Source organism: Panthera tigris, chromosome D1 (genome assembly GCF_018350195.1).
Source record: "Panthera tigris isolate Pti1 chromosome D1, P.tigris_Pti1_mat1.1, whole genome shotgun sequence".
Lineage (NCBI taxonomy): Eukaryota > Metazoa > Chordata > Mammalia > Carnivora > Felidae > Panthera > Panthera tigris.
This window is the reverse complement of record NC_056669.1, coordinates 103,082,498-103,105,684: the sequence shown is the minus strand read 5'-3', so window position 1 is coordinate 103,105,684 and position 23,187 is coordinate 103,082,498. Positions and strand designations below refer to the sequence as shown.

Genomic DNA, 23,187 nt, shown 5'->3' with positions numbered 1-23,187 from the left:
GAGATCATGGCCTGAGCAGAAGTCAGATGCTTAACCGACTAAGCCACCACGCACCCCTCTCTTGCCTTCTTGATTATGGCCATTCTAATAGGTGGGAGGTGGTATCTCATTGTGGTATTAATCTGCATTTCCCTGATGATTAGTGATGTTGAGCATCCTTTCATGTAGCTCTTAGCCATTTACATATTTTCAGTATGTGCCCTTAAAAATGAGTTTGACATTTCTCCACCCTCATAGGGTAAACTTTCACTTGTAGGAGTTGTTAGAGGGGTTCATTGTACAGGGAGGGATCTCAATTCAGTCAATCTTTCTGTGACCTTATCTACCTGTTTGGGTTTCAAAGAGGCAGGGGAAGATTGCCCTCCTTCCACACCCTGCGATCTTGGCATCTATCATTTATCTTAAAAGGACCCTCAGTATTCCGGTATGTGAACAATGCCTGGCACATTGTATGCACTTAATATTTGCCTAAAGAATTAACCTTAGTATTTTGTACAAATCTTAATATTTTGGTTCTTTCTTTCCCAGCCCCACTGCATTTTATTGCCTTTGGGAGTCTTATCACATTTTAATTTGGGAGAGGCATTCCTAGACTTCTCAGGGACTTCAAATTTGCCTTACCTCAAAAGGATGGGAGGGGATTTCTACTTAGCTCCTTAAAGTGGCGCCCTCCTATGGTCACAGCTCAGGCTTTGGCTTCTGGCCACTCTTACCCAGTTTTAACTGTGCATTTGCGTTCAGTGCAGACTTTATTCTTAAGGTTAAGCCGCATTAATTATTCGCAGCCCACACCTTTGAACTCAAGCTATTGCAGAAGGTGTACCCGGGGAGTGGCTGGCCTCCTCACCTGCCACAGTCTCGGGCTCCAGCGCAGCCAACGAAGTGGGGCGCCACGAGGCCAGTCGCGTGCCAGTGCTGATGAGCTCTCCCGCGAGCCGGGCGGGCATGATGGACCTCGACTTCTTGGCCTCCGCCATCACTCCGGAGCCCGCCAAGTCCAGGCCGCTCCGCTGCACCACCATGACGTCGCTTCTCCCAGTTCACAAGTCCACCCTGTCCTTCCGAGTCAGCTTCTGCAGGCTCTCGAGGGTGACCCTGGCCCCAGAGGACCTGAACACTGCACGAGGCGTGCGGACGCTCCGGCTGTCGCGGGTCCCAGGGCACCCTCAGCGCTCACTGCGCTGCGTGATGAACCCCACGCAGTCCACAGGGCGTCGAATGGCATGAAGCGCATGCGCGTCAGGTCTGACATGCGCACTGGCTTCCCGGACATGGGGCAGGATCGAGGCGCGCGTGTAGGCTTCTCCGGGTCGGTGGCCTTAGCCTGTGGGATTTGCCACGGAATCCAGGCAGCGCTTTGTCCTTGTCTGCGAGGCCGGCACTGGGCTCTTGTCAGGCATCCTCTGGGCCATTCCCCGGGGCAGCCTTGGGCGTGAAGGGTTCCTTCTAGAGGAAGGCCGCACCTGATTCTGGTCTGTGGCTGCGCAGCTCCTCCTGGCCCTCACGTCGAGCCCCCAGCTGCTTCTCGAGCGCCTTCCTCGGCCGGGGGGGGGGGGGGGGGGGGAAATCTCCTCCTCTGGAGTGAAGGGTCACCCGGGATTGCCTCACGCTTGTACACGAAGCCGTCAGGGGTGACCATGGGCCATGGCTGGGCTGCGGAGAGTTGCGGCTGCAGCTGCAGACCTGGAAGGCATCCCGGCTCCTTTCGTACGTTTGGTCCTATCGCCTGAGGCCGCTGTGCCCTTCTCCTGGCAGGTGTAGACAGCTCAGCCAGTGTAGACCGCCCAGCCGTGCGGTGCGGTTCGTGCCTGGAAGTGTCATCCTCACAGACTGAGCCCTGTTCCTTTGCTGCTTCTTCAGTTGTGCCGGTATTTTGGTTAAGTCCAAGTTACTATTCAGCACTGTAAGTATTTAACAAAAAATAAGAGTTCTTGGTAGAGTGCTTTTGAGGGAAATATGGTTATCACGACTGTTTAATTTTTAGGCTCTCTTACGTTGTAACAACATATATTTACTTTTTTGTTTTAAAGGGAATTGGTCTTTTGTGGTGAAATTAGTAAAAATTGTGGTTCAGTAGGTCTTGTTTTACAGATCAGTTAAAATGTAGTGACATTGTTTATTTTAGATTCTACGTATGGGATTCTACATATGAATTTCTCATTTTTTCAGTCAACTCTGATATGTTGAAATTTAATTTTTTAAGAATTTATTTATTTTGAGAGCTAGCATCAGTGGGGGAGGGCAGGGAGAGAGGGAGAGAGAGAATCCCAAGCAGAGTTAACCAACTGAGCCACCTGAGTGCCCCTTGAAATTTAATTTTTAAAATTATGTCCTAATTATAGTTTTGGAATGAAAGAAAAATGTGATTTTTATCAGATCTTTACACACATATATATGTATATATATTTGTTACTCAGATATAAGTCCTTAGTATTAAAAAGTGTGGTTGTAACAGTAGGCTATAGACATTAATAAAATAATAGTATAAGCTAATTACATTTTTACAAGTAGAGGTGCTGAAGACAAATTAGGATGAAAAGGAATATGGTTAAAATATATAAAAATACAAAGACAAAATTTCATTTCAAAGATAATAAAGGGAAATTAAAACAATTTTTTTTACCTAATGAAATATCAGTTAAAAAAATTAAAATAATTTTTTATTTACATTAACTGAATGCTGGCGAAATACAGTAAACAATGGCATATAGTCACTTATTTCTACTGAAGATATAAAATGGCTTAAGCAATTTGAAAATACAGTTGTGATATGTGGCTAAACATAATGAGCCGAATCCATGCGTTTGCCTTTACTCCTTCCTAGAGCCTGCGTAAATGACAATAGGAGGGTTTTTTTTTTCCCCCATAAAATCACGAAGATATGGATACCAGGAGAAATGACCACGGAAGTTGGAAGCTGGAAAGCAGATCTATGAGGAGTAACCAACTTAGATTCAAGAAATCAGGAAGCTATGGGTCCTGGGTAGGTGGGGTGGAAAAGCCAAGAAGCAGCAAGTTGATTCCCATTGCACAGCCCTCAAAAGGATCAGGAATTGTAGGCACCAAGTACCTGCACAGTGGGTGGGACTTAAAACTGGAGATTTTATTGAAAATCTTTTAAGAGTGTCTAGACTCCTAGACCAACCCATCCTGTTCTCTAGCCCATAGGAAACTGCACCTTCCCCCATCATTCCTCACTCCCTCTAGTAGAATATTGGAGATTATTTCTCTGGGATATTGAACCAAGAAGTGTGGGCTCAGGGCCATCACTTATATCTATGGGGGAATGATAAAAATAGAGGGATGAATATAATATGTACATAGCGAAAAGGGAGATTCTTTCTCCACTGCACACCTACTCCATTCACTTGTTCAACTCTCAGAATACTCCTAGCTAGGTTGATATCTCCTGGGCAGGAAACTGGAGAATTCCTGTGTAGAGAAAAACCTGCCCATGATTACAGCAGAGTTTATCAGAGCAATTGAGAAGTGCTCCCCAGAATGCCTTGCAGGAAGCCCAACAAAGGACAGTCTCTGGCCATAAACACCAAACCTCAACTCTTGCTTTTTTAGTGCCTTTCTCTGCAATGTGGAAGGACAGAAAAAAACACCTCAGATGGTAAAAAGGCAATGAATGGAGTGTAAGACTGTGTAAAAAATAAAACTCCAAAATTAGTACACTCAGATTAAAGTAGTTTCATGTGTTTTAAAGAAGATACTGCATCCTTATACTGCCATATAAGGAGTGAGAATGGGATGGAACCAAAAAATTTTCCATTACAAGTCTGTTAAAACTACTTGACTTTAAAAACTGTATATACTTAGTATTTTTTTTTTACATTGAGAATTAAAATTACAAAAATTCGTGATTTATTTATTTACCAACTTATTGCTGTCTAGCATTCATAATCATTCTCTGAGGAGTATCTTTAATATACAGGAGGAATATATGTAATAACATACATTATATACACATATAATAGTATATTAATATATTTTTATTGGTATATTAATTATGTATAATTAAGTATATTAATTATACATTTATATGTAGGTTTAAGCCAATCAGAAAATAATCAATAGCCATTGCAAATAGCTTGGGGTAGAAGTGAGAGATAAAACCTGATCAAAGCTATCTCTGATGCTTTGAAAGATGCAAAGAGATGCTTGTTGGGGCTTTTGGGAGAGAAAACATTTTTATCTTTTGTGGAAGCTGCTAGAAGACACCCTGTCTTCTTTTGGATGATATGAAGCGAGACTGGGAGATCTAGAACTTACACAACTTTTCTGTATAACGGAAATTATCCATAGGATAGAACAATTACAACATTAGGCATATTAAACAGAAGAGAAGAAACTGGCCATTTGTAATATTGTTAGAGCCACTGGGTCATCAAATTTTCTCTGACTACTTCAGTTTTATGAGTTAACAGATTCACTTTATTGTTATGCCCAGTTTCAGTTCTTTTTGTCTGTTGCTAAAAATGAAAGATTCCTGGGGTGCCTGGGTGCTTCAGTCGGTTAAATGTCCAACTCTTGATTTCAGCTGAGGTCATGATCTGGGGACTTGTGAGTTTGAGCTCTACATCAGGCTTCATGCTGTTGAGTGGAGCCTGTTTGGGATTCTCTCTCTCCCTCTGCCTCTGCCCCTTCCTTGCTCTCTCTCTCTCTGTCTCTCAAAAGAAATACACTTGAAAAAAATGAAAGATCTTGATTCTGAAATAATTTTATAAGGTATACCAAGATCACAAAAATGTGACTTCTTTTCAGTATGAATGGCCTTCATTTATAGGTAATTACTCTTCTTGCACAAGAAATTACTATAAAACCTTGAGACTTCAAACATAAGTAGATATTTATTAGAAAGTTTCCTTGGATCAGGAATTCAGGGGTGATTTGGCTGTGTGTTCTGGCTCAGGGTCTCTCATACGGTTGTACTCCAGTAAGTAGCGGGTCAGGGCTGTGGTCGTCTGAAGGTAGATTGAGGCTGGAGGACCCACTTCCCAAATAGGCTGGCAGGTTTGTGCTGGCTGATGGCAGGAGGCTAATACATTCTTGGTTACATGAATTAGCCCTATTAAATATAGGAGTGGTCCTCACAAATCCATGAATAACAGAAGGCTAGGGTCACTGGGGACCATCTTGGAGGCTTCCTATTACAGTCAGATGTTAGAAATGCTTCAGAGTCAATATATTAAAAAATATTCATTGAAAGTTTAGAAACAGCTTATCCCTGGGACCTTCATGTGAAGTGAATTGTGAAAGAGATGGGAGAAAGAAATGGAAGAAAGAAGGTGCACACTTAAAATCAAGGTGGGGATTTTTCTTTCTTCTTGAGGTAGTCCTGCATTCATATAATATTCCCTCTTAGAATAGCTTTTCCTGCACCCCAAAGATTTTAGACCATTGTGTTTTCATTTTCATTTGTCCCCTGTCTCTTTTGATTTCCTCTTTGATTTCTGGCTGGACCATTCATTATATTGTACACTGGAAACTAATATAACACAGTATGTTAATTATACTTAAAATATAGAATCGAGGGGGACGCCTGGGTGGCTCAGTCGGTTAAGTGTCCGACTCCAGCTCAGGTCATGATCTTGCGGTTCACGAGTTCAAGCCCCGTTTCAGGCTCTGTACTAACAGCTCAGAGCCTGGAGCCTGATTCAGATTCTGTCTCCCTCTCTCTCTGCCCTTCCCCTGCCTGTGTTCTGTCTCTGTCTCTCTCTCACTCAAAAATAAAAAATAAAAAAAATAGAATCAAGGTTGGGGAGATTTGCACAGGCTATAAAGAAGTCAAAGTCATCAATTTCTGGGTAAAGGCAAGCCTGAAGCATGCTCCATGGTAGCTTCGCAGAGACAGTGCAAGACCTCAGAAAAAATGGCTATTGTGGTGTGCCTAAGTCCAAGACATCTGAGCCCCTCAGGGATTCCAGGACAATAAGTTGACCAAGGGGCAGAAAAGCCACCAGACTGGGGTACCATGGAGACTCAGAGTCCAACCAAGAGAATTTAAAGAGAATTTTTTAAAGACATTTTTTCCACACAATTTATGGACTCATTTCATACATATATTACATTAGTATTTATACAGTACTTTACATTTTGCATAGTTACATCACATAGGTTTGACTTGTTTTTCTGTTAACCATATGAAAATGGCAGGTGAGAAATTATATTGCCGATATTACAGATAGAACGCTTGGGCACATAGAGGTCTGCCACATTCGTCCCAGTGTAGCAACAATTTATTAGAATCTCACAAAGTGTGATTTGTGGAACATTTTTGTTCTTACCAGAAACATGGCCTCCATTGCTTGGCCATGATGCCCACATTCTATACTTTTTGGTGTTCTGTCTTTAAAAGGGTTAAGATATTACAGTTCTTATCAGGGAGAATATATAACTACTAAACTATCAGTGAGAGTTAAATAATTAACTCATTGCCCACCCACCCGTTTCTCCCTGCAGGTAAGAATAGCTGAAGTAGATCAAATTAAGGATGGGATCTTGTCTCGAACATCTCTGCATCCCTAGTAACTGGCAGGGTAGATGAGTTTCATTTCTAAAAACCCAGAAACAGGGTTAGCTGGATGGTTCAGTTGGTTAAGCGTCCAACTTCGGCTCAGGTCATGGTCTCACAGTTTGTGAGTGTCGGGTTCTGTGCTGACAGCTTAGAGCCTGGAGCCTGCTTTGGATTCTGTGTCTCCCTTTCACTCTCTGCCCCTCCCCCACTCACATTCTGTCTCTCTCTCTCTCTCTCTCTGTGTCTCAAATAAACATTGAAAAAAAAGTTTTTTTTTAAACCTAGAAACAAACAAGAAAAATGTTTATGGGAATGATCTTAAGTAGATATTTTTAGTGAAGGATTAGTAATGCAGCAGAACACGTTGGAAAGAACTCCAAATCAGAACACACAAATCACACCTACTGTTAATAGAAGTTCTGTTTGTACTACACCCCCTGGTAACTGCTTTGTATGCATTATCTAACTTGATTCTCTCAATGTAGACGTACTCTATGAAGTAGCTACTACTATCAGCCCCATTTTATGATAATCCTGGGGCTTGGAGAGGTTAATTTGTTCAAGATCACACAGTCATCAAGTCATCAAATTGGTTGATACCCATGTCCCAGGTTGTAACCATGATAAGTCGTGACTCTGTCATGAATTAGTTTTGTTGTTTTCCTTATTTTCTCAGTTTCCTCATTATGCGTAGGGAATAATGGCATGTCTGCCTCACAGGACTGCTGTGAGAGTCTGGTCATTTGAGAAAATGTATGTTTGTAAATATCTAAAATGAAAGTGCTTTGTACAGAGGGAAATGTTCATGTATCTAATTTATTTTAATTAAGATATTTTACCAGTTAGCTTGGTCATCTTGAGCAAATCTTTTAGCTCCTTGGCCTCAGGTTCCTCACCTGGTAATTGAGGTATTGTAGTAGATGGTCCCTAGGTTCTTTCCAACTCAAATGACTCCAAGTTCGTTAAAAGAAAAGCTACAATCATGAGAACATGATTGGACTATGGGGATGCGGGGAATGGATCCAGAAGGGACATGGCAAAGAGAAGCATGAAATTAGCAGGGACAAAAACTCCGTGACAATCATGACTCCAGAGAGCAGGTATCTGGGGGTTTTCTCCGTCTAATTGCCTTCTCCTGTTACCTTTGCTCTTAATAACACATTTTATAGGATCTCCAGTTGTGGGCATCTCTCTTGCTCTGAGTGGACAGCCAATTTCATAGCCTAAGGCTCCCATCTTGGAGAGTGATAGGGCCCAGCTGGAAAATTCCTTTGGAAAAGAAATAAGCAGTTTTAACCTTTGGCAAGAGCTCTGTCTTCTTGGGAAATCTGGGTCAAGGTGAGAGGGCAAGATTTAGTGAGAACGGTGGATTTTTTTCTGTCTTAATAGCCATGTGATTCTTCCAGTAGGACCTGCGTGGAGCAAGGTTTATGGTCCTCAGTCTCTCCCATTCTTCACCTCTTCCCTCTCCCTCCTTCACTCCCACACTCTCCACGGTGGGCTCTTCCTTGGGTTCTCTTTCACCTATAGAATGTCTCTGACCTTCCTTGAAAAGATTAATCTCTACTCTAAAATATCAGGGATTATTCTGGGGTAGGGATGAATGTTGAGTTCCAGTTCTGCAATTTCTTAACGATATGGTCTTAAGCTCTGTTACCTTCTTTTTTTCACCTGTAAAGTGGGGGATAATGGGATTACTTAGAGCCTAATAAGACAATGTTTATGAAGCCTAGCAAATTTTAGAAGTCAATAATTTCACACTGAGCTAAAATTAACAGTTTATTGACTCTCAGGCAAATACTGGTATGACAGAGTATTCAAGTAGAATTCCATTGGCCTTTTGAAATACTTCATATACCTCTCCATGGTCATCTTTGGAGACCCTGGGGGTCTGGAGGCACTAGTGTTAGGGTAACACAGATATCAGAGATGCTTCACTCCCAAGCATAGGTAGTTGTTTTTGTTCGTTTGTTTGAGAGAGAGCATGTGTGTGTGTGAGAGCTTGGGAGGGACAGAGAGAGAGGGGGAGAGAGAATCCCAAGCAGGCTCCACATTCATCATGGATCCCAATGTGGGGCTCTATCTCACAAACCATGAGATCATTACCTGAACCGATATCAAGAGTTGGATGCTTAACCCACTGAGCCGCCCATGTACCATGGTTATTGTTGGTCTTACTGTCTCTTTTAATTTTTTTTAATTAAAATTTTTCTCAATGTTTATTTATTTTTGAGAGAAAGACAGAGCATGAGTGGGGGAGGGGCAGAGAGAGAGGGAGACAGAATCTGAAGCAGGCTCCAGGCTCCGAGCTGTCAGCAGAGAGCCCAGTGAGGCACCTGAACCCCAAAACTGTGAGATCATGACCTGAGCTGAAGTCGGGCGCTTAATTAGGTGACTGAGCCACCCAGGCGCCCCGACCTTTTTTTTTTAACTTATATTTTTCTTCTTCATTCAGCAACATCTTGGTTTTTACCTGACTTTGTACCCTGGACAGCCTTACAGAGTGGCCATGTCCTTAGTAGATCATATTGGAAAATGTGTTGATTAGCTATAACCCTATCTCCAACCAATATTTATGTCAGTCACCTTTTCTTCAAAGTGTCTGGGATATTCTGAACACATGCAAAAAACTAATTAAAGAGAGTGAATATATTCAGAATTTTTCCCTCTTCCTCTATCTTACCAAATTTTAGCAAGATAAGTTTTCAGGATCAATTTTAACATGAATTAGTAAACAATCCACAGTTCTTCACCTTTATTTGGAGAATGATGAGTTAAATAAAATACTTTTAGCTCTGCCTGCCTCTTGTTACCAGAATGTAATAAGAAAATAAAATTATTGCAAGTGATTAATTAGAAGCTTGACTTAATTTTCACAGAATTGATAGATTGTGTTGGTGTATTGGGGTATGTTTTACACAGGAGTTCATACTTGCAAAATATATTCATTGACTCTGACTCATCTTGGATAAAATAATGGAGAACGTATATTGGCAACACTTTAAGAGTAAACAGAAAGATTTCCAAGTTCCTAAAAACATATTTGAAATGTAATAAGACAATTTTAGATTTACATCCAGAAGTGGGGGAAAGAACCATTTGTTCAACATATATTTACTCAGTTATGCAAACATTAGTATACAAGATGCTTATCACTAAATAGTGGAACATCTCCATTGGACTATGCACTGTGCATAGTGTTGTCAGCTCAAGAGTAGTTGGTGGTGGTAGAACACAAAAAGTGGCATCAGGAGCTTACAGCTGACTGGCAGATAACAGAACAATATGAGATAGAAATAACTATAGTCATTAACAGTATTCTTGAGTCTAGGCACAGAGGCCATCTAATTTAGAAAATAATTATGTGAAGAGCTCCTTGACCTTTCAGTATTCATTCTGCCTTATTTTTCTTTCACAGAGAGGAGTGATAATGGGGATGATACTTGCTAACATTTATTGAGCCTCTACTGTTTGAAGCCCTTTATGTCATTCAGTCCTTGCAGCAATCCTATGAGGTAGTATCATTAGCCCCCTTTAGAGATGAGGCAACTGAGGAGGAGGGGCCAAGATGGTAGAATAGCATGGAAGTTTTTTTTGCGTCTCTTGCCCCTGAATTGTGGCCAGAGCAACACGAAAGTATCTTGCACACCTAGAAAACTGATTTGAGGATTAGCACAACAATCTGCACAACCTGAACCACAGAACTCGGCAGGTATGCAGCGCGAAGAGGTGAACTGGGGAAGAGAGAAGCCGCAGAGGGCAGGGAGTGGTTTTTGCTTGCAGAGAGATGATGGGGTGGGGGGGGGCGTGAGTACGGGAAAAGCACTCCCCCCCCCCCCCCCGCAAAGCAGCTGGAGAGAAAAAAGGAAAAAGGAAAAGTGGAAACAGCCTCAAGGGTCTGAACAAAAAAAGAAGGGAGAAAGGAGAAAGGAGAGTGTTTAAATTCCATTAAGACTCTGTAAACAGGGAGAGTGCAGTCTGAGACTCTGTACGATTAAGGATGTATGTATCTTAATAAGTTGTTTCTTATAGGGGTTGTTGAAAATTTATCAAATACAAGGATGTTTAAAAGAGGAATCAAAATCATACCAGTCATTACTTTTGGTATTTGTAATTGGCTCACATGTTGTGTGTGTGTGTGTGTGTGAGAGAGAGAGAGAGACAGAGACAGAGACAGAGACAGAGAGAGGGAGACAGAGAGACAGAGATATTATATAAAGCAAAAACGTTTTTCCTCCAGAGAGATAAAATCATTTTGTACCCTTATCAGAGTAAATGTGAATGCCCCATCCCTTGATTTATACCTTTTATGTTAAAGGGATTACTACATTTGTCTTTTTTATGTTTGTGACCATTTTTCCTTCATCAATTGTATTTCTTTTTTTTTTAATTTTTTTTTAACGTTTATTTATTTTTGAGACAGAGAGAGACAGAGCATGAACGGGGGAGGGTCAGAGAGAGAGGGAGACACAGAATCTGAAACAGGCTCCAGGCTCTGAGCTGTCAGCACAGAGCCCGATGCGGGGCTTGAACTCACGGACCGCGAGATCATGACCTGAGCCGAAGTCGGCCACTTAACCGACTGAGCCACTCAGGCGCCCCTCAACAGTTACTTTGTACAGCATTGTATGCTGGGCCTCCCCATGAATTTTCCTGTAACTCTCCTAGTAATCTTATAGTCCAGGGGCTCTTGATGTTCTCATTTTATTGGGAGCAAATCAGTCTTAGTGTGTAAGCTATGGGGGCGAGTTCATAAAATGAGAAGGTATCAGATAAAACTCCAAAGTCTGAACCTTTAACCACAGTACCATGCTGTTTTCAAGTAGTAAAATACCCTAAGATTGAGAAAATTGTTGGGGTCAGTAATGAGCTATGCTGGCTTCCCTTTGGTGTACTTAGTATGAAGACTTCCCAAGAGACTTCTTCCATAACTTTATTGGGCATTTAAGCTATGCCTTGAGAAAATATTATCAAAGTCAAGTTATGATATAGTTTTCTGGGCCAGTTAGAAGATGATATATCAAAAAATTTACATAAAAGTTTGTAAAATTGTTATAAACATCAAAAATAACTTTTCTTAAGGGTAAAAGAAGAAATTTAAAAAATTTATCTAGATGGCTATCTGGGACTGAAGGGCTATTTCAGTTTTAATCTGCAGTGATGACCCTTATGCTCTTATAAAGCTGCACTTATATAATGAATTTTCAAAGGCTTAAAAAAAACTTTCAATGACTTATCTCTGTAGTAACCACAGAATTTCTGTTAAGTTTTCAGTCAAATTTGAAAAATATCTCTTTAATTTGAATGAGATTTCAGCAGTGCATTCTCTTCTCTGTTTTCTGATTCTAGAAGCACCAAGCCAATGACTGGGGGAGGAAATATTACAGAGATCACTTATTTCATCCTTTTGGGATTCTCTGATTTCCCCAGAATCCTAGTAGTGCTCTTTGTTGTATTCCTGCTCATCTACATTATGACTCTGACTTGGAACTTGTGCCTCATCATCTTAATAAGGATGGACTCTCACCTCCACACACCCATGTACTTCTTCCTCAGTAATCTGTCCTTCATGGATATCTGCTATGTGACCTCCACAGCCCCCAAGATGCTCTCCAGCTTTTTCCAAGAGCAGCAGACTATCACCTTTGTGGGTTGCGCCGTTCAATACTTTGTTTTTTCAATCATGGGACTGAGTGAGTCTTGTCTCATGACAGCCATGGCTTATGATCGATATGCCGCCATTTGTAATCCTCTTCTCTATTCATCAGTCATGTCACCCACCCTCTGTATTCGGATGGTGCTGGGGTCCTATCTGGCTGGACTCTCTGGTTCTGTATCCCAATTGTGTGCCATACTTCAGCTTCACTTCTGTGGGCCTAATGTCATCAACCACTTCTTCTGTGACATGCCCCAGTTGTTAGTCCTGTCCTGCACTGACACTTTCTTTGTACAGCTATTGCTTGCTATAGTAACAATGATCTTTGGGGTAGTTAATGCTCTCATTATCATGGTATCCTACTGTTATATTGTCATCTCCGTCATGAAGATCACTTCAGCTAAAGGCAGGTCCAAGGCTTTCAACACCTGTGCTTCTCATCTGACAGCAGTTTCCCTCTTTTATATCTCGAGTGTCTTTGTCTATTTGAGTTCCAGCTCTGGCGGTTCCTCCAGCTTTGACAGATTTGCATCAGTATTCTACACTGTGGTTATCCCCATGTTGAATCCTTTGATTTACAGTCTGAGGAACAAGGAAATCAAAGATGCCTTGAGGAGTTTACAGAAGAAGAGATGGTACTGCTGAGGTTCTGTCCAGATTTGTCCTATCAGAAAGCTTAACTCCTAAGAATATGCAAATAAATGGACTATAATATCGCCTTTGTATGAAGAAAGCTTAGTTTGACACAGATTAATATGCCAAATGGACTGACGGTGACTTGATTCCACACAAACACAATGGCTTCAAGTCCCGAGGAGGCTCATACTTTCATACATGGGGAATGTCATCATCATTTATAAATAATCTGCAAGTATTTGTAAAATATTAAGGTTTAGAAACTCGTTAGTTCCTTTTGCTTTGGAGATTGAGCCCTGCTCAGTCTCAGACCTCTGATTGTAAAGGACTGATATCTAACAGAGGCCCCCAAGAATGTGGAGAACTTGTGTCCCAAATATTTTGATGTGGCGTAATGCAGACATGATGGTGGTTGATGTTTGTTGTGTGTTTCTGCCATAGTGGGAATAAACGGAGAGAGAGGATGTGCCTTTGAACAGAAATAAAGCTATACGATTAGCCTGGTTGTGTCTCCTGGGAAGAGTCTGATATAGCTACTGTTTGTCTAAGGCCTCTTTCAGAGCTAATCATCCCATAAATTTGGTCACATCCCAGTCTCTACCAGCTATAATCTTCTGAAGGAAAAGGTGATTTGAATCCTAAAGAGGATTGGAATGAAGGATGTGGTCCCTTCCTTACCATTTCTTAGGAGTCTGATGGTTCAGTTTCTTGCTTCTAGTGTTGAGTGGGTGTTTCTCATGGAAGATGATGTTCAAAATCCATGTCATAGCCAATATCAGTTTTTTATATTGTGGGACTCAAGCCTCTTTCTCCCATTAAATGTGGAAAATTTACCCTTGTGTGACATAGCCAGTGTTTCACACTCTCAAATCATTTCTGATATTTCAAGCATCTGTTTATGGTTGGTGTGAGGAGACTTGTGTGAAAATTCATTGTAGGAATAGAGTTACTGAATTATAAATATTGCAGAGTAAGAACAAATATGGAAAGCTGATATATATTCTTTTTATTTTCTATGTTAAACATTTTATGTCCTAGAGATTTATGGTGTTGTATGGGGTGATATAATGTGTGGAGTAGATGGTTAGAGTTATTCTAATGCTGATATTTTCTAGGAAGCCTCAAGAGCCAGAGAAGAAATAATAGTGGGAGAGGCAGGGTTTTTAACATTGGCTAGTTTTCTTTGTGTAAAGTAGAACATAAAGCTTTTGGTTCTTGTGATCTGTTTGAAAAGGGAACACGTTGTGTAACAAAACTGGCTGCTGATTTGCCAGATTGCTCAGACTTGAACCAACTGATATAAAACATATGTCATTACAATGACATGTTAACCTTGGAGATTCATTGGGTTCTCATTGCTGTTTGGGGGGGGGTCTTAATTCTGATGAGTCACATAATTGTTCTGTTTAATTTAAGATTATAAATGAAGAGGCATTTGAAGCCTTTGCCAAATTTTTCACGAGTTTGCAAATGGATGGGATTGAGAGAAGGGGAAGCATTGAATCTCTGGGAGAGAATGTGAGGTCTTACCCCATACCAAGGAAGTAGTGCGGTGTGAATAAAAGATGTGTGCTCCCCTTCCCCACCGTGTAAGCTTAGGTATGCTCTTTGAAGTATTGTTCTTTAAAAGTGTGTAATGATGTATGAGAAGGCTTCCTAAGGAACCATGAGGGCTTCAGTAGGAGGCACACCTCATAATCATTATGCTGTGCATGAGATTTCCATATTTATTTATCTTTTAGTTGCAAGGTTATATCCTTTCAAAAAATATCTCTCTAATTTCCTTGCTCTCCAGGTCCTGGTAACCACCATTGGACTCTCTGTTTCTATGGGTTTGGCTTTTTGACTCTGTATGATATTAGTGCTATCATACAGTTTATGTCTTTGTCTGACTTATGTCACTTGGCATAATGCCATCAGGGTCCATTCATGTTGTCTCAAATGGCAAGATTTCCTCCATGTCGTAGTTGGGTAATATTCCACTGTACTATGTGTCAACACCATGTCTTCTTTATAATTCTTTGTCATTCCATATATTGCCTATTATGAATAATGCTGCAATAAACACGGGAGTGGAGATTATCTTTTTGGTATCCTGTTTTTATTTCTGTTGAGTGTATACCCAGAAGTGGGTTGCTGGATCCTATGGTAGTTCTTTAATCTTTTGAGGAACATCCATACTGTTTTTAATAGTGGCTAAACCAAGTTCCCTTTCCACAAATAGTGTACAGGTGTTCCCTTTTCTCTAAATCCTCACCACCACTTATGTTCTCTTGTTATGATGATAGTCATTTTAACAGGTGTGAGTTGATATTTCATTGTGGTTTGGATATGCATTTCCTTGATGATTAGTGATGTTGGATATTTTTTTAATGTACCTGTTGGCCAATTGGGTGTCTTCTAGGAAAAATATCTATTTGGTTCCTCTACACATTTTTTAATCAGATTGTTTTGTTTTTGAGTTGTATGAGTTCTTTTTATATATTGGATATTAACCCCTATCTGAGATACGTGGTTGGTAAATATTTTTAAGTATATGGTTTACAGATAAGTTGCCTTTTGATTTTGTTAATTGTTCTCTTGCTGTGCAGAGGCTTTTTAATTTGATGTAGCTGCACTTGTTGACTTTTGCTTTTGTTGATTGTGCTTTTGGTGTGAGATCTAAAAAATCGTTTTCAAGACCAGTGTCAAGGACCTTGTTCCCTATCTTTTCTTCTAGGAGTTTTATGGTTTCAGGTCTTATATTCCTATCTTTAATCCATTTAGGGTTAATTTTTGTGAGTGGTAAAAGGTATTGGTCCAGTTTTATTATTACGCATTTGATAATCCAGGTTTTACAAAACCATTTATTAAAGAGACTGTTCTTTCCCGACTGAGTATTCTTGGCTCCCTTGTTAAACAGTAGTTGACATGGTAGGTGGGAGTTGATTTCTCAATTCTATTTTATTCTACTGACCTATGTGTCTATTTTTTTTTAATATTTAAAATGTTTATTTATATTGAGAGAAGAGCATGATCATGGGAGGGGCAGAGAGAGGGAGAGACACAGAATCCAAAGCAGGATGCAGGCTCTGAGCTGTCAGCACAGAGCCAGATATGGGGCTTAAACTCACAAACTGCAAGATCATGACCTGAGCTGAAGGCCAATGCTTAACCGACCGACCCACCCAGGCTCCCCGCTATGTGTCTATTTTAATGACAGACCCATACTTGTGTTTAGTATAGCTTTGTAGTATAGCTTGGAATCAGGAGTGTGATGCCTCCAGTTTTGTTCTTTCTCAAGATTCCTTTGGCTTAGGTCTTTTGAAGTGTCACACAAATTTTAGTATTGTTTTTTCTATTTTGGTAAAAAATGTCATTGTAATTTTGATGGAGATTTTCTTCAATCTATTGATGACTTTGGGTAGTATGGACATTTGAAGAATATTAATTTCGGTTCATGAACATGGGATATGTTTCCATTTTTTTGGTGTGTTCTCTAATTTCTTCAATGTATTTTAGTTTTAATAGTACAGATCTTTTACTTCCTTGGTTAAATTTATTCCTAAGCATTTTATTGTTTTTAATGTTACTGTGAATGGTATAATATTTTTTACTTCTTTATCAGGTGTTTCATTGTTAGTGTATAGAAATGCAACTGCTTTCTGTATGTTGATTCTAAGTACTGCAAGCTTACTGAATTTCTTGATTAGTTCCAATAGATTTTTGGTTGAGTCTTTAGGACTTTCTAGATATAAGAATATATCATCTGCAATAATGACAGTTTTCTTTCTTCCTTTCTGATTTAGATGCCTTTTACCTCTTTATCTTGCCTAATTATTCTAACTAGGGCTTCCAGTACTATGTTGCATAAGCATGGTGAGAATGGACACTCTTGTCTTGCTCTTGATCTTGGAAATGATTTTAACCTTCCATTGTTGAGTGATGTTAAGTGTGGATGTCTCATTTCTGGCTTTATTATGTTTAGGTCAGTTCCTTCTATACTCAAAGTGTTGACTATTTAAAAAAGGATGTTGTATTTTTTCAAACGCTTTTTCTGCATCTTTGAGATGATATGCTTTTTATCTTATATTAACGTGGTGCATCATATTTGTGGCTTTGTGTATGTTGAACTATCCTTGTAGGGACAATATTCATTTAGTCATGGTAGATGATCCCTTAATGATTTTGACTTGCTGATATTTTATTATGAGTTTTTGCGTCTGTATTCATCAGGGACATTGGTATATAATTTTCATGTAGTGTTCTTATCACTCTTTGGTATCAGCATAATGTTGGGATCATAAAATGAGGTTTAGGGTTAAGGTTATAGGATTATTCCTCTCTTTTCTTTTTTTTTTAAATAATTTCATAGAATTTCTGTAATTTTTTTATGTTTATTTTTTATTTTTCACAGAGAGAGAGAGAGAGAGACAGAGCATGAGCGGGGGAGGGGCAGAGAGAGAGGGAGACACCGAAGCTGAAACAGGCTCCAGGCTCTGAGCTGTCAGCACAGAGCCCAACGCGGGGCTCGAACTCACAGACTGCGAGATCATGACCTGAGCCGAAGTCACTCAACCGACTGAGCCACCAAGGCACCCCTCCTCTCTTTTTTTTTTTAGTCTAGGTAAAGATTTATCACTTTGTTTATTCTTTAAAAACCCCAGCTTTAGTTTCATTGATATTTTTCTATTGCTTTTCTGATCTTTATCCCATTTATTTCTACTATTTGTTATTTCCTTTATTCTGCTAACACTGGCTATATTTGTACTTCTTTTTCTACTTCTATGAGGTCAAAAGTTAGGTTATTTATTTGAAATCTTTTTTATTCCTTGATATATGCAATTTTCACTGTAAACTTCCCCCTTAGAGCGGCTTTTGTAGCATCACTTAGGTTTTCCTGTGTTGTGTTGACATTTTCATTTGTTTTTGAGGTATTTTTTGATTACTATTTTGATTTCCCCTTTGACCCATTAGTTGTTCAGGAATGTGTTTAGTGTTCACATGCTTGTCATTTTTCCACCTTTCCTCTTGTTGATTTCTAGTTTCATAACAATGCATATGGGAAAGATACTTGGCATGATTTCAGTCTTGAATTTGTGAAGACTTGGTTTGTGTCCTATCATATGATTTATCCCGAAGAATTTTCAGTGTGTGGTTAAGAAGAATGTGTATTCTGGTGCTATTGGATAGAATGTTCTATAAATGTTTGTTCAAGACATCTGGCTTACTGTTTGGTTTTGTCCAACATTTCCATGTTGATTTTCTGCTTGCATGATCTATCTATTGCTGATAGTGGGGTATTGAAGTCTTTTACTCTTATTGTATTGCTGTTTATCTCTCCCTTCAGATCTGTTCATTTTTGCTTATATATATTGGAACTCTGATATTGGGTGCATATATTCATGTTCTTAATGAATTGACCCCTTTATCATTATTTAGTGACCTTCTTTGTCTTTTATTTCCATTTTTGGCGTGTAGTCTATTTTGTCTGATATGAGTATAGCTGCCCTGCTTTCCTTCTTTCTTTCTTTGTTTCTTTCTTTATTTTAATATATGAAATTTATTGTCAAATTGGTTTCCCTACAACACCCAGTGCTCATCCCAAAAGATGCCCTCTTCAATACCCATCACCTCCCCTCCCAGCCCTCCCACCCCCCATCAACCCTCAGTTTGTTCTCAGTTTTTTTTTTTTAACATTTATTTATTTTTGAGACAGAGAGAGACAGACCATGAATGGGGGAGGGTCAGAGAGAGCGGGAGACACAGAATCTGAAACAGGCTCCAGGTTCTGAGCTGTCAGCACAGAGCCTGACGTGGGGCTCGAACTCACGGACCGTGAGATCATGACCCGAGCGGAGGTTGGCCGCTTAACCGACTGAGCCACCCAGGTGCCCCTGTTCTCAGTTTTTAAGAGTGTCTTATGCTTTGGCTCTTTCCCACTCTAACCTCTTTTTTTTTTTTTTCCTTCCCCTCCCCCATGGGTTTCTGTTAAGTTTCTCAGGATCCACATAAGAGTGAAACCATATGGTATCTGTCTTTCTCTGTATGGCTTGTTTCACTTAGCATCACACTCTCCAGTTCCATCCACGTTGCTACAAAGGGCCATATTTCGTTCTTTCTCATTGCCACGTAGTACTCCATTGTGTATATAAACCACAATTTCTTTATCCATTCATCAGTTGATGGACATTTAGCGTCTTTCCATAATTTGGCTATTGTTGAGAGTGCTGCTATAAACATTGGGGTACAAGTGCCCCTATGCCTCAGTGCTCTTGTATCCTTTGGGTAAATTCCTAGCAGTGCTACTGCTGGGTCATAGGGTAGGTCTATTTTTAATTTTTTGAGGAACTTCCACACTGTTTTCCAGAGCGGCTGCACCAGTTTGCATTCCCACCAACAGTGCAAGAGGGTTCCCGTTTCTCCACATCCTCTCCAGCATCTGTAGTCTCCTGATTTGTTCATTTTGGCCACTCTGACTGGCGTGAGGTGATATCTGAGTGTGGTTTTGATTTGTATTTCCCTGATAAGGAGCGACATTGAGCATTTTTTCATGTGCCTGTTGGCCATCCGGATGTCTTCTTTAGAGAAGTGTCTATTCATGTTTTCTGCCCATTTCTTCACTGGGTTATTTGTTTCTCGGGTGTGGAGTTTGGTGAGCTCTTTATAGATTTTGGATACTAGCCCTTTGTCTGATATGTCATTTGCAAATATCTTTTCCCATTCCATTGGTTGCCTTTTAGTTTTGTTGGTTGTTTCCTTTGCTGTGCAGAAGCTTTTTATCTTCATGAGGTCCCAGTAATTCATTTTTGCTTTTAATTCCCTTGCCTTTGGGGATGTGTCAAGTAAGAAATTGCTACGGCTGAGGTCAGAGAGGTCTTTTCCGGCTTTCTCCTCTAGGGTTTTGATGGTTTCCTGTCTCACATTCAGGTCCTTTATCCATTTTGAGTTTATTTTTGTGAATGGTGTGAGAAAGTGGTCTAGTTTCAACCTTCTGCATGTTGCCGTCCAGTTCTCCCAGCACCATTTGTTAAAGAGACTGTCTTTTTTCCATTGGATGTTCTTTCCTGCTTTGTCAAAGATGAGTTGGCCATACGTTTGTGGGTCTAGTTCTGGGGTTTCTATTCTATTCCATTGGTCTATGTGTCTGTTTTTGTGCCAATACCATGCTGTCTTGATGATGACAGCTTTGTAGTAGAGGCTAAAGTCTGGGATTGTGATGCCTCCTGCTTTGGTCTTCTTCTTCAAAATTACTTTGGCTATTCGGGGCCTTTTGTGGTTCCATCTGAATTTTAGGATGGCTTGTTCTAGTTTCGAGAAGAATGCTGGTGCAATTTTGATTGGGATTGCATTGAATGTGTAGATAGCTTTGGGTAGTATTGACATTTTGACAATATTTATTCTTCCAATCCATGAGCATGGAATGTTTTTCCATTTCTTTATATCTTCTTCAATTTCCTTCATAAGCTTTCTATAGTTTTCAGCATACAGATCTTTTACATCTTTGGTTAGATTTATTCCTAGGTATTTTATGCTTCTTGGTGCAATTGTGAATGGGATCAGTTTCTTTATTTGTCTTTCTGTTGCTTCATTGTTAGTGTATAAGAATGCAACTGATTTCTGTACATTGATTTTGTATCCTGCAACTTTGCTGAATTCATGTATCAGTTCTAGCAGACTTTTGGTGGAGTCTATCGGATTTTCCATGTATAATATCATGTCATCTGCAAAAAGCGAAAGCTTGACTTCATCTTTGCCAATTTTGATGCCTTTGATTTCCTTTTGTTGTCTGATTGCTGATGCTAGAACTTCCAACACTATGTTAAACAACAGCGGTGAGAGTGGGCATCCCTGTCGTGTTCCTGATCTCAGGGAAAAAGCTCTCAGTTTTTCCCCATGGAGGATGATGTTAGCTGTGGGCTTTTCATAAATGGCTTTTATGATGTTTAAGTATGTTCCTTCTATCCCTACTTTCTCGAGGGTTTTTATTAAGAAAGGGTGTTGAATTTTGTCAAAGGCCTTTTCTGCATCGATTGACAGCATCATATGGTTCTTATCTTTTCTTTTATTAATGTGATGTATCACGTTGATTGATTTGCGAATGTTGAACCAGCCCTGCATCCCAGGAATGAATCCCACTTGATCATGGTGAATAATTCTTTTTATATGCTGTTGAATTCGATTTGCTAGTATCTTATTGAGAATTTTTGCATCCATATTCATCAGGGATATTGGCCTGTAGTTCTCTTTTTTTACTTGGTCTCTGTCTGGTTTAGGAATCAAAGTAATACTGGCTTCATAGAATGAGTCTAGAAGTTTTCCTTCCCTTTCTATTTTTTGGAATAGCTTGAGAAGGATAGGTATTATCTCTGCTTTAAACGTCTGGTAGAATTCCCCAGGGAGACCATCTGGTCCTGGACTCTTATTTGTTGGGAGATTTTTGATAACCGATTCAATTTCTTTGCTGGTTATGGGTCTATTCAAGCTTTCTATTTCCTCCAGTTTGAGTTTTGGAAGTGTGTGGGTGTTTAAGAACTTGTCCATTTCTTCCAGGTTTTCCAGTTTGTTGGCATATAGTTTTTCATAGTATTCCCTGATAATTGTTTGTATGTCTGAGGGATTGGTTATAATAATTCCATTTTCATTCATGATTTTATCTATTTGGGTCATCTCCCTTTTATTTTTGAGAAGCCTGGCTAGAGGTTTGTCAATTTTGTTTATTTTTTCAAAGAACCAACTCTTGGTTTCATTGATCTGCTCTACAGTTTTTTAGATTCTATATTGTTTATTTCTGCTCTGATCTTTATTCTCTTCTTCTGCTGGGTTTAGCCTGCCTTTGCTGTTCTGCTTCTATTTCCTTTAGGTGTGCTGTTAGATTTTGTATTTGGGATTTTTCTTGTTTCTTGAGATAGGCCTGGATTGCAATGTATTTTCCTCTCAGGACTGCCTTTGCTGCATCCCAAAGCATTTGGATTGTTGTATTTTAATTTTCATTTGTTTCCATATATTTTTTTCTTCTCTAATTGCCTGGTTGACCCATTCATTCTTTATTAGGGTGTTCTTTAGCCTCCATGCTTTTGGAGGTTTTCCTGTGGTTGATTTCAAGCTTCATAACATTGTGGTCTGAAAGTATGCATGGTATGATCTTAATTCTTGTATACTTATGAAGGGCTGTTTTGTGACCCAGTATGTGATCTGTCTTGGAGAAGGTTCCATGTACACTCGAGAAGAAAGTATATTCTGTTGCTTTGGGATGCAGAGTTCTAAATATATCTGTCAAGTCCATCTGATCCAATGTATCATTCAGGGCCCTTGTTTCTTTATTGACCATGTGTCTAGATGATCTACCCATTGTTGTAAGTGGGGTATTAAAGTCCCCTGCAATTACCACTTTCTTGTCAATAAGGTTGCTTATGTTTGTAATTGTTTTATATATTTCGGGGCTCCCATATTCGGTGCTCTTCCTGATGGTAGACCCTGTAATTATTATATAATGCCTTTCTTCATCTCTTGTTACAGCCTTTAATTTAAAGTCTAGTTTGTCTGATATAAGTATGGCTACTCCAGCTTTCTTTTGGCTTCCAGTAGCATGATAAATAGTTCTCCTGCCCCTCACTTTCAATCTGAAAGTGTCCTCAGGTCTAAAATGAGTCTCTTGTAATCAGCAAATTGATGGGTCTTGTTTTTTTTTTTATCCATTCTGATACCCTGTGTCTTTTGGTTGGAGCATTTAATCCATTTACATTCAGTGTTATTTTGGAAAGATACGGGTTTAGAGTCATCGTGATGTCTGTAGGTTTCATGCTTGTAGCGATGTCTCTGGTACTTTGTCTCACAGGATCCCTCTTAGGATCTCTTGTAGGGCTGGTTTAGTGGTGATGAATTCCTTCAGTTTTTGTTTGTTTAGGAAGACCTTTATCTGTCCTTCTATTCTAAATGACAGATTTGCTGGATAGAGGATTCTCACCTGCATATTTTTTTCTGTTCATCACATTGAAGGTTTCCTGCCATTCCTTTCTGGCCTGCCAAGTTTCAGTAGAGAGATCCGTCATGGGTCTCCCTTTATATGTTAGAGCACGTTTATACCTAGCTGCTTTCAGAATTGTCTCTTTATCCTTGTATTTTGCCAGTTTCACTATGATATGTCGTGCAGAAGATCGATTCAAGTTACATCTGGAGGAAGTTCTCTGTGCCTCTTGGATTTCAATGCCTTTTTCCTTCCCCAGTTCAGGGAAGTTCTCAGCTATTATTTCTTCAAGTATAACTTCAGCACCTTTTCCTCTCTCTTCCTCCTCTGGAATACCAATTATGCATAGATTATTTCTCTTTAGTGCATCACTTAGTTCTCTAATTTTCCCCTCATACTCCTGGATTTTTTTATCTCTCTTTTTCT

General features: G+C 39.8%; 1 protein-coding gene and 1 pseudogene across 1 annotated transcript; one reads left to right on the top strand and one right to left on the bottom strand.

Moving 5' to 3' along the window:
* Positions 1-7,759, bottom strand: part of LOC122231510 — a 40,692-nt pseudogene extending 32,933 nt beyond the window's left edge.
* LOC102951899 (olfactory receptor 5AN1-like) lies at positions 1,273-12,824 on the top strand. Its single transcript, XM_007092141.2, has 4 exons — positions 1,273-1,295; positions 1,756-1,903; positions 5,221-5,313; positions 11,873-12,824. The coding sequence occupies exon 4, from the start codon at positions 11,886-11,888 to the stop codon at positions 12,822-12,824; it is 939 nt and encodes a 312-aa protein (XP_007092203.2). The 5' UTR covers positions 1,273-1,295; positions 1,756-1,903; positions 5,221-5,313; positions 11,873-11,885.
* The last annotated feature ends 10,363 nt before the right edge of the window (positions 12,825-23,187 follow it).